Genomic DNA, 15,102 nt, shown 5'->3' with positions numbered 1-15,102 from the left:
AAAGTGAAGACTTCTCCAAATTATTCTCATCAGAATGCATACCTTCGCCGTAACTTAAATGGATTTCCTTACTGCCTAACTGAGTTAAAAGAAAAGCATTAGCATTGCTTAAAGGTCAAGGATGTCGTCTGTGACAGACGATGTGCACTACAGAACTTTTAGCGTGTGTGTAAATCATGGCCTGTTTTGAACAGTGGCCCAAAGGAGTAAGGAGGCACCAACTACCTGTATCATGAGTAGTAGCAGGACGGGGGAAAACAGACTCTGAAGAGCCACTACATCGTAAGAGGCTCCCGTCCCTGATGTGCATGACAGCAAAGCTGCACCAGTGTGTCAGGTGGTGTGCGTTGCACTGGATCTGGATCAGGTGCAGTTTGCTCCCTCCCAGAGCAGTGGAGAAACCACAGAAAATCATAGTCTTCTTCTGGGTTGCTCAACAGTGTGCGGCCTCTTACTCCGGGCTTATGGTAAAGCCATGATTTAGCACAAAATTATTAAATATTCTTTAGCCACAAATCACAAAACATCACAAAAGTCGCTGAAAGAAAATTAATGCTATCTTTTATAATTCAATAGGGTTATATTTTTAACTGTATTTAAAAAACTTTGAAACATACAAAATGTTGGTAGATTCTAAAAACCCTCACTCAAACTAGTAGCTCTAAGTCATATAAGTAGTTCCATTGATGCAGTACAACATGCTGGCCCTACATGTTCAATGCAAAAAATAAAGTATAGTTCACTTTAAAATTATGTTAAAGGCAGTAAAAATGAAGACAGACATAATTTAAGGTGACAGTTTTTGGATAAATTGCCATTATACGTTTGTAATAGATGGGATAGTTAAGGGTGAAATGGTGCAGGATGAGTGGAAAATTAGGCTAGGTCTACACTACCCGCCTGAATCGGCGGGTAGAAATCGATCTCTCAGGGATCGAATTATCGCGTCTCGTCGGGACGCGACAATCGATCCCCGAATCGACGCTCTTACTCCACCAGCGGAGGTGGGAGTAAGCGCCGGCGACTGGGAGCCGCGGAGGTCGATTTTGCCGCCGTCCTCACAGCGGGGTAAGTCGGCTCCGATACGTCGAATTCAGCTACGCTATTTGCGTAGCTGAATTTGCGTATCTTAAATCGACCCTCCCCCCGCCCCGTACTGAAGACCTGCCCTTAGAAAAACATAATATGGAGACTTGGGTATGGTGGGTTTTTAAAACTAAATATTGATTCTTTAGCCAAGATATGGTCAGCCTATTAAATTAAGTACGGTTTTGGACTGTTTGTATTGTTTATGTAAATCTAGTTCAGCTATGTTACTCTTGGCATTTCTATCCACTTAAATAATTTATATCAGTCTGAGCACGCAGAGCAGCCTTGGGTGGGCTCAACAAGTTTGAGTGACAAAAGTATAATGCTTCTTTGTTAAGTGGATGTTTATAAATTCAGTATCAAAACAAAACATATTAAGGTAAAAATCACGAGCCCTGTACTATACACAATCTATTGATTTCAATGTGAATTCCTCTCACGGAGAGCTTGCAGGCTCTGTCTGTGGCCAGCTTCTCAGCTGTCATAAATTGGCATAGCTCCATTCACATCAACGGAACTCTACCACCTTAGGCCAGCTGAGGATGTGACCACTGATTATATAATGCTTAACTACTGTTCTGTTACCAGTTTATTGCCCCAGTTTGACTTTGATCCCACAAACACACTTGTTCTTAACTGCAAGCATATGAGAACTGCCGCTAAAGTCAGTCGGTGTACTCATATACTTAAAGTTAAGCATGTGCACAAGGGTTTGTGGGATTTGGATCTATATTATTCAAACTGAAAAAAAAAATCTAATTACTTTTCAGTATTGTATCATCTGGTTAATTTTTGCATTTCTTTTAGCATGGACACCTCATTTTTATTACTTTCTATCTTTGAATTTATAGCATAAGCATAAACATAATACCTAGGCACAAAATACAGGAATTAAAAGGAATATTGTTATCTAGTTATATCATCTGATCTTCTTCCTGATTTTACCAGGTCACAAATTCCAGTTAATTTCACATTAGAGTTCTCATGCACTAATACAGTGCAGCAATATTTTACGCCTAAACCATACATTGTTATTTGTTTTTTCAAAAACAATAAAATAAAATTTTAAACAAAATTTGTGGAACCTTTCCTAATGGACTTAGATTTTGCAAATTCTTGTTTTTACAAAAATCTGGGTTTCACATTAAATGTTACCTGTCAGTTTCCCTTTAAATATTGGTGGCAAGAAAGAGGGGAAAAATACAGTAATCATAGAACAGTCAAGCAGGGCAGTTTGTACTACTAATAATGTTTTGGAATAAGTCTGTACAGTATAAAGCACTAAATATACAAAAATATATGCCAACATTCTATAAATTTTAAACTGACCTTTGTGTGTACTCAATATAAAAGTTATAAATTAACTGTCTTGTTAGTATAATAAACAGCCATATCTTTTTACAACATTTTCACCTCTAAAGTCACAAATATTTTTTCAAATATTCGACATATTCTTTATAGTCTAAATATTCTTTAATCTTTACAAATATGAGTAACATATATATATATAGAGAGAGAGAGAGAGAGAGAGAGAGAGAGAGAGAGAGAGAGAGAGAGAGAGAGAGAGAGAGAGAGAGAGAGAGATAAACACTACAACTATATAAATAATAAATAACATAAAGTTGGTATTTTTAAAAGAACTAACCAGAGCAGTTGTATGGTTATTGTTTCTTGTGGTGATAAATTTAAAATAGTGTTATTCTAAATTCTCGGTTTGATTTGAGAATTATATGAACTGACAGTCACAAGGAAAAACACATACCCTTAATAATTGATTCAGCAGCATACAGATCCCGCTTGTAGGTCACCTAAAGGACAGAAAAACCTCATTAGACTTAACAGAGCAAGAAGGAATGTAAAACCAATAAAATAGTGCCCTGAAGGCAATTCTTTATATTAGAAGTACCATAAACAAATGATATAGTCAATTTCTTAATTACAGTAAATACCACTGGCAAATGTGAGAACATAAGTTACAACAATCACAAGAGATGCTATAGAATCACACTTTGTTGTTAAATATATAGATGTGTTTAGAGCTAATTTAAAACTATCACATGTTTTGTAACTCTTTAGGGAACCATAACAAGCATGTTATCCTCTAGATCAGGGGTAGGCAACCTATGGCACGCGTGCCAAAGGCGGCACGCGAGCTGATTTTCAGTGGCACTCACACTGCCTGGGTCCTGGCCACCGGTCCGGGGGGCTCTGCATTTTAATTTAATTTTAAATTAAGCTTCTTAAACATTTTAAAAACCTTATTTACTTTACATACAACAATAGTTTAGTTATATATTATAGACTTATAGAAAGAGACCTTCTAAAAACGTTAAAATGTATTACCGGCACGCAAAACCTTAAATTAGAGTGAATAAATGAAGACTCAACACACCACTTCTGAAAGATTGCCGACCCTGCTCTAGATATTTCACTATGGTTTCATACTGGGATTTTCATAATCTAGACTAGGTGGTAGTACTGCTGAAAAGGACCAGGGAGTTATAGTGGATCACAAACTGAATATGAGTCAACAGTATGATGCAGCTGTGAAAAAAACTAATATCATTCTGGGGTATATTAACCGTAGTGTCATATGTAAGACATGGGAGGTTATTGTCCTGCTCTACTAGGCACTGGTGAGGCCTCAGCTGCAGTACTGTGTCCAATTATGGGCACCACACTTTAGGAAAGATGTGAACAAATTGGAGAGAGAGTCCAGAGGAAAGCAACAAAGATGATAAAAGGTTTAGAAAACCTGACCTATGGGGAAAGGTTAAAAAAACTGGGCATGTTTAGTCTTGAGAAAAGGAGACTGAGAAACGACCTGATAACATCCTTTAAATATGTTAAGGGCTGTTATAAAGAGGATGGTCATCAATTGTTCTCCATGTCCACGAAGATAGGAGAAGTAGTAATGGGCTTAATCTGCAGCAAGAGAGATTTAGGTTAGACATTAGGAAAAACTTTCTAACTATAAGAATAGTTAAATACTGTAATAGGTTATCAAGAGAGGTTGTGGAATCTCTATCACAAATACATGGTCTAGGTTTTCTTGGTCCTTCTTCACTGCAGGGGCTAGACTTGATAACCTCCCATGGTCCGTTCCAGTTCTATATTTCTACAATTCTATGAAAGTGATCTATTGCCCATATATCCATGTTGATTGCCATTCATTATATTACCCTCCTTTAATTCTGTATTAATAGAGTCCTGTATCAGCCATTGTGTTCTTTTGTTTAGGACTAATGTCAGGATAATTAATCTATAATTACCAGGGTTATCCCATTTACCCTTTTTTAAATATTGGCACAATATTTGCTTTCTTTCAGTTCTCTGGAACTTCCTCAGTGATCCAAGACTTATTGAAAAATAAATATTAATGTTCCAGAGATCTTCTCTGCCAGCTCTGTTAAAGCTTGCAGATGCAAGTTATCCAGTTGTGATTTTAAAATGTCTAGCTATAATAGCTGCAGTTTAGTATCGTCAGTTGCTGTAAGAGTGAAAAATACGTCATCATCATCTGATACATTTACATCATCTGGCTTTTAACCAAATACAAAACAGAAATGTTATTGAACATTTTTGCCTTTTCTGTATTATTACTGATAATTCTACCTTTTCCATCTAATAACAGACCAATATCATTGCTAAGATTCTTAGTGTTCTTAATATACTTTAAAAACTCCTCCTTATTGCCTTTAACTCTGCTGGCCATAGATTTCTCCTTGTGTCCTTTGCATCCCTTATCAATTTTTTACAATTCCAAGCTTCTGATTTATATGGATTACTATCAACTTTCCCTTTCTTCGATTGGTTTTATACATATAATTTTTTCATAGCTGCCTTCACTTGCCCTTTAAGCCAGGTCTGTTTTAAAACCAGCATGGTGGTCTTCCCTGATTGTGGATTTGTGGCCTTTTGGGAATCTAGTAAAATGTTCTTAAGCAATTCCCAATATAATTCACATTTTTCTGATTAAATTATTTCGCTCTGCTGATCTCTCTCGTAATTGTTGTCAGCTTTGTGAATGATTCTCACTCCAAAAATGAATATGTCACAAACTTGAAAATAAAATTAATAATACATAAAGCATTTATAGAACAAAGGTAGCAAAAAGACAGTGCTCACATTTAAAAGCTTTGCCATGAGTAGTTATTAAACATAAGCAATCATGATATAGATAACAGGCAGGTGAAACGACCTGAAGTAATTAAAAGGAACAGGACTATATGCATGTAAAAATCACCTTTTCTGTGATTGCATCAGGTTAAGCGAGGGGTAGGCAACCTATGGCACACATGCCGAAGGCGGCACGCGAGCTGATTTTCAGTGGCACTCTCAGTGCCCAGGTCCTGGCCACCTGTCCAGGGGCTCTGCATTTTAATTTAATTTTAAATGAAGCTTCTTAAACATTTTAAAAACCTTATTTACTTTACATACAACAATAGTTTAGTTATATATTATAGACTTATAGAAAGAGACTTTCTAAAAACGTTAAATGTATTACTGGCACGCAAAACCTTAAATTAAAGTGAATAAATGAAGACTCGGCACACCACTTCTGAAAGGTTGCCAACCTCTGGGTTAAGCCATACTTAATGGGATGTAGATAGCATTTCAAATAATTAAAGGGTGATGGCAGGATGGCAGAACTGCTCTGAGGCAACAACAGATAAGGAATCTTCCTAAGACTTTTAGATTCAGTCACCCTGATCTCAAGAGGTGGGATGGAAGAGATGGCTTACTAATGGACCTCTCTCTGTTAGTAGTAGCTCTATATTTCATCATCTGTTTAGTGTAGCAGCCTTTGGGTGAGTACCTTGAGATTGGCCCACACTACTACACATTGGCAAGAATTAAAGAATGGAAAAAGGACAATTTCTCTCAGACAGAATCCAAAAATAGATACTGAAGATTATGGCAAAAGAAAGGTGTTCTGAAGGAATATCAGTTGATGGATTGTGGCTTACTAAGGACCTAGAAACCTCTACAAAAAATGTGTGGAGCAGAGACAGAGATAGAGAGAGAGAGAGTGAGTGTCTGTCTCAGCATTTTTAATTACTTTAAAAACTGTTTCCCATCGTAGGAGGGATAACAGGCTGAAGATATTCTATTCCAGATACTCTGAAATTTCAAGAACCCTTTGAAGCATCATTATTGTGTCAGTTCTCCTTCATTAGGGTGGAGTTCTTTTTCTCTGTTGGAAGTAAGAAGACTGATGTTGATCTCTCTGGAGACATATCAGTTCTTGGCATGTGTAATATAACTCAGAGCACCAAAAAGCTTCAGAGAAAAGCCAGTTACCATAATAAAATAAACATGCACTGTGTGTAACAGGCTAATGTAGATCTTAATATATAGCTGAGGACAATTCTGCAAGATGATGAGCACAATTCAGGATTGAGCCTGAAGTATGGCAGAATCTGTTCTTTAGGGAGGATTAATAAGAAAACAAATGGTAGAGACTTTGTGCTTCTGAAAAAATATTCTCCCTAAAAATTATTTTAATATTTTTTATTTTATGTAGCCAATGCACAAGGAATGGCTTAGATTCTGCTGTTAATTTGTTAGGAAAGTTTGTGCTCTAAAAATGGTAGAGTTGTACAAGTAGTGCTTAAGGTTCAACAAATTACCTTTTCATCTCAGACTTACTACTATCTTAGTAGAAATAACGCTGGGTGGAAATTTACTGTCCAAGATGGATGATGTGTTTTGAACTGGCTCCAGACCTAGCAACATATTATGAATCCTAAAATAATAAAGACTGATGAAAAATTGCAACATACAAAAATACAATAGCTACTCTGAGAGATGAAAAGACTCGAGGAATAATGCCTCACAAAACCCAAAACCAACAATGATATCTTTAAGCTGCAGGGGTACAGTCTTGGACATCTGAATCCACACCAACCTTGACAACAGGAGGGTGACCAGACGTCCTGATAAAATTGGGACTGTCCCAATATCGAGCAGTTTGTCCCGTGTCCCGACTGAAGTACGGTCGGGACGCCATTTGTCCCAATATTTTGTTTCGGCACTTCCCCGCCCCCCCCTTGTTGCTTAGGCGGCAGTGACCAGCAGGGGGAGTGCCTTTTCAATTGGTACACTTCAGCGGTGGGTACATCCTTCTTTGGCGGCAAGGTTTATTACTCGCTGCCGAAATGCCGCCGAAGACCGTCAGCGACTGAAGGATCCTCCACCGAAGTGCCGCCGAAGACCGTCAGCGACTGAAGGATCCTCCACCGAAGTGCCGCCGAAGACTCGGACGGGTGAGTGTAACAATTGAAAAGGCGCTCCCCTGCGGTGTTCCCGATATTTAGGAATTCTCATCTGGTCACCCTAGACAATAGCGAAGGATCTACAGTCATCATCAGACATGGTAAACAGTGGATTTCACAATAAAATAAGTGTTTGACGAGATCTCCATCAAAGAAGTTTCCGATCTTGCTGAATGCAATGCAGGGCATGCTTGATACACCCTCCACTAAAACCCAGATATCAGAGCAGGAGAAAATAACTGAGGTGCTAAAGGAAAATGGGGAAACTTAAACAAAAGGATACAGATTGATCAAAATCACCAAAGTAATAATTATATTTACTATTGTCAAGGCTGAATCCCCACTCTGGGACTTCGAGTTCAGAAGGTGGGGCCTGCAAGGATTCTAAAAATTAATACTGACCACTCCAGGCTTGTATTAAACTCCCAAGGTTACAGCTTCTCTCTGACCTTGGATGGGTAGATGCTGCCGCCACACAAATGCAAAAAACCCCTTGGGACCCAGGAAGGCGCAATTGGGAATTCCTCCCTGTGGAGTACACTCAAGTCCTTCCCCCCTCCTCCTCCTCCCCCCCCCCCCACGGGGGAAGAGCTGAGAAAGAAAACAAAGGAAATTAGCTGTTGCCCCCAGCTAATTAAACAACATATGCACATACCTCTTAGGACACCAAAAATGCAATCCTGTTCTTAAAAAAAGGTAAATTTTATTAAAAACAAAAAGAAAGAAAATACATCTGGAACTTAGGCTTTTGCTAGATTCTAAAAGAGCAATTCCAAAAATTCCAAAATAGCTTTCTTGGGGGTTCAGCTTAAATGTTACAAGCAAACAAAAGCATCTGGGGTTAGCACAGAGGAGTCCACTAGCCATAAGAAATAAAGAGAAATAAACCTAATCGCGTCTTTCTAAAAACATTTCTGATCTACTTACATCTGGGGGTTCCAAATAAGTAGTTTTAGGTATGATCTGATGATTTATGATCATACCTGGCTTAAAGCTTCTGATAGCATAACTGCTCCCTGTTCCCCTCTTTCCTGGAGAACAACAACAGAGACAAAGGGGTAGTTTCCCCCCCTCCCCCATTTTAAAAAGTTCTAGCCTTCCCATTGGCTCTTTTGGTCAGGTGCCCACTCCCTTTCCTTTACCCGGGGGACTTTTTAACCCTTTACAGGTAAAGCAAGCAGAGTACAGCCACCAAGAGGGACTTTATAGCTAACTGGCTGGCTGGGTGTCCATAAAAGGGAGCTACCTCCCCTCCCTCATTTATCACAACTATGAAGATGGGTTTGGTGGAAATCATAAGACGACAACATAAGAATCATTGGAATATCAACAGACAACAAAGTATCCCTATTAAGTTTGTAGAGTGGTTTCTAACAAGTCAATCAACTTGGATGTTAAAAGGTCCCTATAAATTACACAGGGCTCAAGTTGGTGACTCAAAAGAACAGGTACACCATCCCACCACCTCTTTTAAGATGTCATCTTGTTCTCCAGATTATCAGATTTCATTTTTAAAAAAACTACATCTTTAATCTTTATGGTTGAAAGGAAACCTCCAAAAAGCAACCCATGTGTCACCAAAGCAGCGACATCTGCCAGAGATTGTAGAGAGCCTAAAACAATAGCGCCAACCAGGGCTGCCCAGAGGGGGGGGGGGGCAAGTGGGGCAATTTGTCCCAGGCTCCGGACCCCGCAGGGGCCCCCACGAGAGTTTTCGGCGGGTCTTCAGCGGCAGGTCCTTCAGTGCCGCCGAACACACCCAGATCGAGTGAAGGACCCGCTGCCGGAGACCCGGAGCTTCTTCCGCTCCGGGTCTTCGGCGGCAATTCGGCGGCGGGGCTCATTCCGTTCCGGGTCTTCGGCGGTAGTTTGGCAGCGGGTCCTTCACTTGCTCCGGGACCCGCCGCCGAAGTGTCCCGAAGACCTGGGCGGAAGGACCCCCGCCACCGAAGACCCCAGGCCCCCTGAATCCTCTGGGTGGCCCTGGCGCCAACAGGCATGATTTGCTCCTCTTCAACTCAAGGAGATAGTAACTCAATAGATGCTAAATAATAATAATGTGAAGGTCAGAATTATTAACCATGTCACTGCTGGTCAAAGCATGTATGAAAGGAGAGGGAGGATCATATTATGAATATCTACTGTGAGTGACCTCTCTTTTTGGCACCATAAATGGATGGTGTGCTTGGGCAAGTTCCCCTAGTCAAAATGAAGTCAAGACTAAGGAGCCTAGAAAGGCATCTGAGCTCCTTCAATGGGAAACCAAGCCCAATGAGCCCATATCATCTATGAATACTAACTGCATCTGTTCAAAATAAAAAAAAAAATAAAAAAATCTGAGGACTCCTAAATGTTCATAAATCTATTGGGGTTTTTTGATACTTTGTGGCAGCAAAGGCTTCTCTTTCCCATGTGTACCTTGCTTGTGTCAATCACTTCTTGGTGACTTTAAGACTAGATTATAATGGTGTACTTGGGACTGCATCTGAACTCTATTCAGAAAGTGACAGAATTCATGTTTAAGCAGGGAACCTTACAACATATTGTATTGGTGCTCTGTGGTCTGCATTGGTTGCCTGTTGGTTTCTGACTGAGTTTAAGGAGTTTGCATTTACCTATAAAACCTTAAATGGCCTGATATTTGTCTGAGAGACAACCTCTCTGCCCATGTTACACTGTGAAGGTTGTGATCAATTGAGGCAGTCAAAATTGAGTCCCTTTGATATGAAAGAAAGGAGGTTGCTGTCAAGCAGTTATCCAAAAGACCCTATAGCTTTGGAACTTGTTTCTCACTTATGTGCAATAGCTCAAATGTGTTGACCTTCAGTGTCTTTTTATTGTGGTTTTTGTGGATGAAGACCTTTTTGGGGGGACAGTATTTAAGGAGGCTGAGATACTTTCCCCTCATCTTACTGTACTGTTTAATTAGTTACTACTATATATTATAGGGCTGCTACATTTTAAATAGCTGTTAAGGGCACCTTGAATTTGGGACAGCTACCGTTTTATTCCACCTATATACCCAAATAAACATAGAGAGCCGCTACCTGGGAGCTCAATCCACATCATTATGCAGCTTTGCTCTCTTAATATGGTTTCCAAATCGGATGCTTACTTCAGGAGTGCAGTCCCAGTCACTGTTCAGTACCCACTGAAGTCAACTGGAATCTCTCCACTGAGTTTAATGGGCACTGGATCAGGCCCCAAGTTTTCTCCTCAAAACCAGCTCCTTAGAAAGTTGTTTCTGCTTATCAATTTCCTAAGGATGGGAATCTGTATTGGCAATAAAGTAAGCAGAAAGAAGCAACCCATCTTAAATGGAACTCTTTCAAGTTCCTTGTTGGCACAAATGCACACTCACCAGCTTCCATCCCCACTCTTGTGGAGTCTACTCAAGAATTAAAAGGACCCAAGGGTGCATCTGGGGGTCACACCTCTTGATATGACCTCTCATGGAATGTTGCAAAGCTTAAGGTGAACTCCATGAAGCCTCACCATATTCAGAACTTTCCAAAGGGTTCCAAGCCAGCAGACCTCAAGAGTGTGACTCTGTACTGACAATCTACACGAAGAACTGCAAATACAGGAATAACTTCTTTCTACAACCCTTAATTGGGTAAGAATTATTTCTTTAAATACCTCCAATCTTTATATTTATACATTACCCATCAACTGTTATAAACCATTCCCAAGTTTTTAGAATTTTTAAACTTGTAAAACAAAGGCATAATTACTGTAACATCTTAAGGAATTTTAATATTTTGTAATTATCTGATATTTTAGCAGCTGTGGTGTTTTTGCCAAAAATATAAATAAAAGAAAATCAATATTGCTCTTACCTTCCAGAGGTCAGGCGATCCTTCAATAAGTTTGGCATTCGTTTTACAGTATTTTAGAGCCAAGTGCAAACATTCTGTCCCGTAATCCAGCTCATAATCACTACACTGTAGCAATTAAAACAAGAACAAATTTGTTTTTATTATATTTAAGAGTATAATTAACATATTAATGGTCTAAACAACAAAATATTTTGTCTAGTTTAACCACATTTTGCGTCCTTACAATCCTATTCACAGCTCTGGCACCTTAATAGTTGTGTAGGTTAGGACTGAGGCGCTTTGGCACGGTTATGCTGGGAAGCCTACCCTGTTCACACTATGCCAGACTCCAGTAATTTATGGACTTTCATGAGTCTAGACAGACTTGCCACACCATCAGGTACTGAACTTTGATGATCAGAAGTTAAAGTTATGAAAAGTTGCTGATGAGGCCTTGATTTCTAAAGGGAATTATGGAAATAGTTTAATAGTAAACTTCACAAGTATGTGGAGCTGCGTACCTAGCAGTGGAAGAATTGGCATTTTCATTGTCCCTTTTGTCTTTTGAAGGGTGGGAGATGGAGGGCAAGGGAGTTAAATGAGATTTTCCACATCCCTTACAGATGTGTGCATCTCCCATTTATTTGTTCCAATTTTTACACACATACAGAACCCTGCAGTAACAAGGCTCTATGTTATATCCACAAGTTTTCAGATGAAGACAAGTGACTGGAATTCCATTTGCTTTCCTATCAGCATGAAACGGCACTCTCCCAAAACACCCTTCTTCTCCCCTCATACCCTTCAAGCAGCTGAGCACATCTAATTATTGAGGACTTGAAAGGCAAGAATATTAGGACTGGAAAGCAAAATTAGGGGACAGATTCTCCCCTGAGCCAAGCTACACTCATCACAAAGCATGGACTGAGGTTTATGACTCCCTGAATGTCAAGCTGTACTGGCCCTGATGTAAGTTAAGCAGCCCTTAGGCTATATTACACTTCCTAAAGGACCACGAACCAACTCAGAATTGTGTTAGAACTCTACACCATCTCCCAGCACAGGGATGTAAGGGGTGAGGATGGCATAGGAGACAGCACTGCAGGGGAAATTCCCATGTGACTAGATTATGTTCTATTTGTACTGCTCAAGCAGCGCAAAGTGTCCAAACCTCTAGAATCTAGCAGCCTCCTATACACAAATTTCACTATTAAATTATTCTTCCTTGAATTTGGTGGGCATTGCAAAGGTGCCAGGCTCAGTGTAGAGAAGTTGTTTATCATGTTCAGTTTAGGAACACATAGTTAACATAAATGGTTCTAAATTTTGACCTAGGGTATGACTCATACCATGCAAATGCTCCAGAATAACTCTGAAGATATTATTTAAAAATAAGAGTTCACATGTAAAATACATAGGAAAAAGTTTTCTTCTTCCAAGCTCTGAGTAATTAAAATATGGTATGATTACACAATTAAATGTAGCAGACAGCAATTTAGAAGAGGAAAACCAAACCAGAACACTGTAACACAGTAATGGGCAGGGGGTAAACCCAAACTATTTATACTCATATACCTCAGAACTGACATATAAGCACCATAAGCAGGAGTATGAAATTGAGAATTTTATGGGGCAACAGAGGAAGTAACCTGATACAATTATTTTAGATTCCCCCCTCCCCTTTCTTTTCCTTCTTGTTCAATTTAGGGAAGGAAAAAACCAACAAAGCGTAACATGTCAGCTGAGAGACTTCTTTAAAGTCTATTTGGCTGATTACAGAAGATAGGAGCAACAATGCTGTAATGCAGGGATCAGTTTGTTTACCTGCCGCGTCCGCCGATCGTGGCTCCCACTGGCCGTAGTTCACCGCTCCAGGCCAACAGGGGCTGTGGGAAGTGGTGCGGGCCGAGGGATGTGCTGGCCACCGCTTCCCGCCGCCCCATTGGCCTGGGGCGGCGAACCGCGGCCAGTGGGAGCCGCGATTGGCCGAACCTGCGGACGCGGCAGGTAAACAAACTTGCCCGGCCCGCCAGGGTGCTTACCCTGGCGGGCCGCGTGCCAAAGGTTGCCAATCCCTGCTATAATGTGACTCACAATAGTTTTGCATTTCCTCAGTAAGTTTAAGTGTAAGGGTATATCTACACTTAAAATGCTACAGTGGCACAGCTGCAACAGCTTCATTGTAGACACTCACTACAGCAACAGGAGCGTTCTCCCATTGCTCTAGTTAACCCACCTCCCCGAGAGGTAGTAGTAGGTAGTAGAGGTTAATGGAAGAATTCTTCCATAGGCCTAGCACTGTCTACACTGGGGGTTAAGTCAGCATAGCTACGTCTCTCCAGCTGTGGATTTTTCACAACCCTCAGAGACATAACTAGACCAATGTAAGTTCCCAGTGTAGAACAGCCCTCTGACAAATAACAACGTGATGTAAGAGTCCCTTGGTTCCGGTCTATCTCTTGCAAGGTATCTGTGAAATGCCTGAAGGAATATATCAGATAAAGAAAATAGAACTGTATGAAATTCTAATTGTCTCTTACTATATTTAAATGAATAATAATAATTGGTTTTCCAGTCAGTCATCATCTTGCAACCAGCAAGAAAAGCTTTTTATCCCTCCAATTTTTTAAAAAACGAGATGAATTTTAGCAGTATATTTCCATAGCTATTTTTAATAGCTTTAGGTAGAAAATAAAACAGGAGCATGAATTAAGGTGTAACACACCTAAAAAGAAAGGGAACTTGTTTCAGGAAACTATTCAGACAATCATAACAGCAGCAATGAAAAAAGTTTCACAATTTTATTTAAATTAGACAAAGCTATTATATGCCATACACTAAAGAACTAAATCACATCCACAACAAATATACTGCAGCGTGGAATCAGGCTTTCTGATATATATGATATGAGGTTGTAAATTGCACACACATTTGGATTTAGGGACAAAATATTCAAAAACACCAGTAATATTGGTGGTATTTCAAATGGGTCTCAATCACGAACATTTATTATTAAAAAATTTCCCTCCTTAAGAGATTCTTCAGGTATGTATACACAAATTATTTTCTATTAACATAGACTCTCAGACTTTAAGAACAGAAGGGACTATCATGATCATCCAGTCTGATTTCCTGCACATTGTTAACCATCCACCCACTCCTGTAGTAGTGGGTCCATAAACTCTGGCTGAGTTACTGATGTCCTCAAATCTTGATTTAAAGACTTCAGGTTACAGAGAATCCACCATTTACTCTAGTTCAAACTAGCAAGTCACTTGTGCCCCATGCTACGGAGGCAGGTGAAAAAAACCCAGGATCTCAGCCAATCTGACATGAAGGAAAATTTCTTTCCAACCCCAAATATGGCAATCAGTTAGACCCTGAGCATGTAGCCATGACCCACCAGTAAGACGCCTAGGAAAGAATTCTCTGCAGTAACTCAGAGCCCACCCCATCTCCTGTCCTATCTATGGTCACTGGAGATATTTGCTATAACAGTCGCAGATGGACCACATGCCACTGTAGGCAACCTCATCATACCATCCTCTCCATAAACTTATCAAACTCAGTCTCAAAACAAGTTAGGATTTTGTCCCACTACTCCCCTTGGAAGGCTGTTCCAAAACTTCATGCCTCTGATGGTTAGAAACCTTCTTCTAATTTCAAGCCTAAACATATTGATGGCTAGTTTATATCTACATGTTCTTGTGCCAACATTGATCCTTAACTTAAATAACATTTCTCCCTCCCTGGTGTTTATCCTTCTGTTGTATTTATAGAGAGCAATCATATCTCCCGTCAACCTTCGTTTTGTTAGGCTAAACAAGGCAAGCTCCTTAAGTCTCCTCTTGTACAGTAGGTTCTCCATTCTTCTGATCATTCTAGTAGCCCTTCTCTGCACCTGTTCCATTTTGAGT

The 15,102-nt window shown here is 39.9% G+C and overlaps 1 protein-coding gene across 1 annotated transcript in view; it reads right to left on the bottom strand.

Moving 5' to 3' along the window:
• CRPPA (CDP-L-ribitol pyrophosphorylase A) overlaps positions 1–15,102 on the bottom strand; it is a 184,359-nt gene that overhangs the window by 102,243 nt on the left and 67,014 nt on the right. The window contains exons 4-5 of the mRNA XM_065399871.1: positions 11,207–11,311; positions 2,852–2,897 (exon numbers count right to left, since the gene is read on the bottom strand). Coding sequence (XP_065255943.1) covers positions 2,852–2,897; positions 11,207–11,311 — 151 coding nt within the window. The remainder of the gene's footprint in view (positions 1–2,851; positions 2,898–11,206; positions 11,312–15,102) is intronic.

The sequence above is a fragment of the Emys orbicularis genome, chromosome 2 (genome assembly GCF_028017835.1).
Source record: "Emys orbicularis isolate rEmyOrb1 chromosome 2, rEmyOrb1.hap1, whole genome shotgun sequence".
In the NCBI taxonomy this organism is placed as follows: Eukaryota; Metazoa; Chordata; order Testudines; family Emydidae; genus Emys; species Emys orbicularis.
This window is presented reverse-complemented; position numbering and strand designations above follow the sequence as displayed.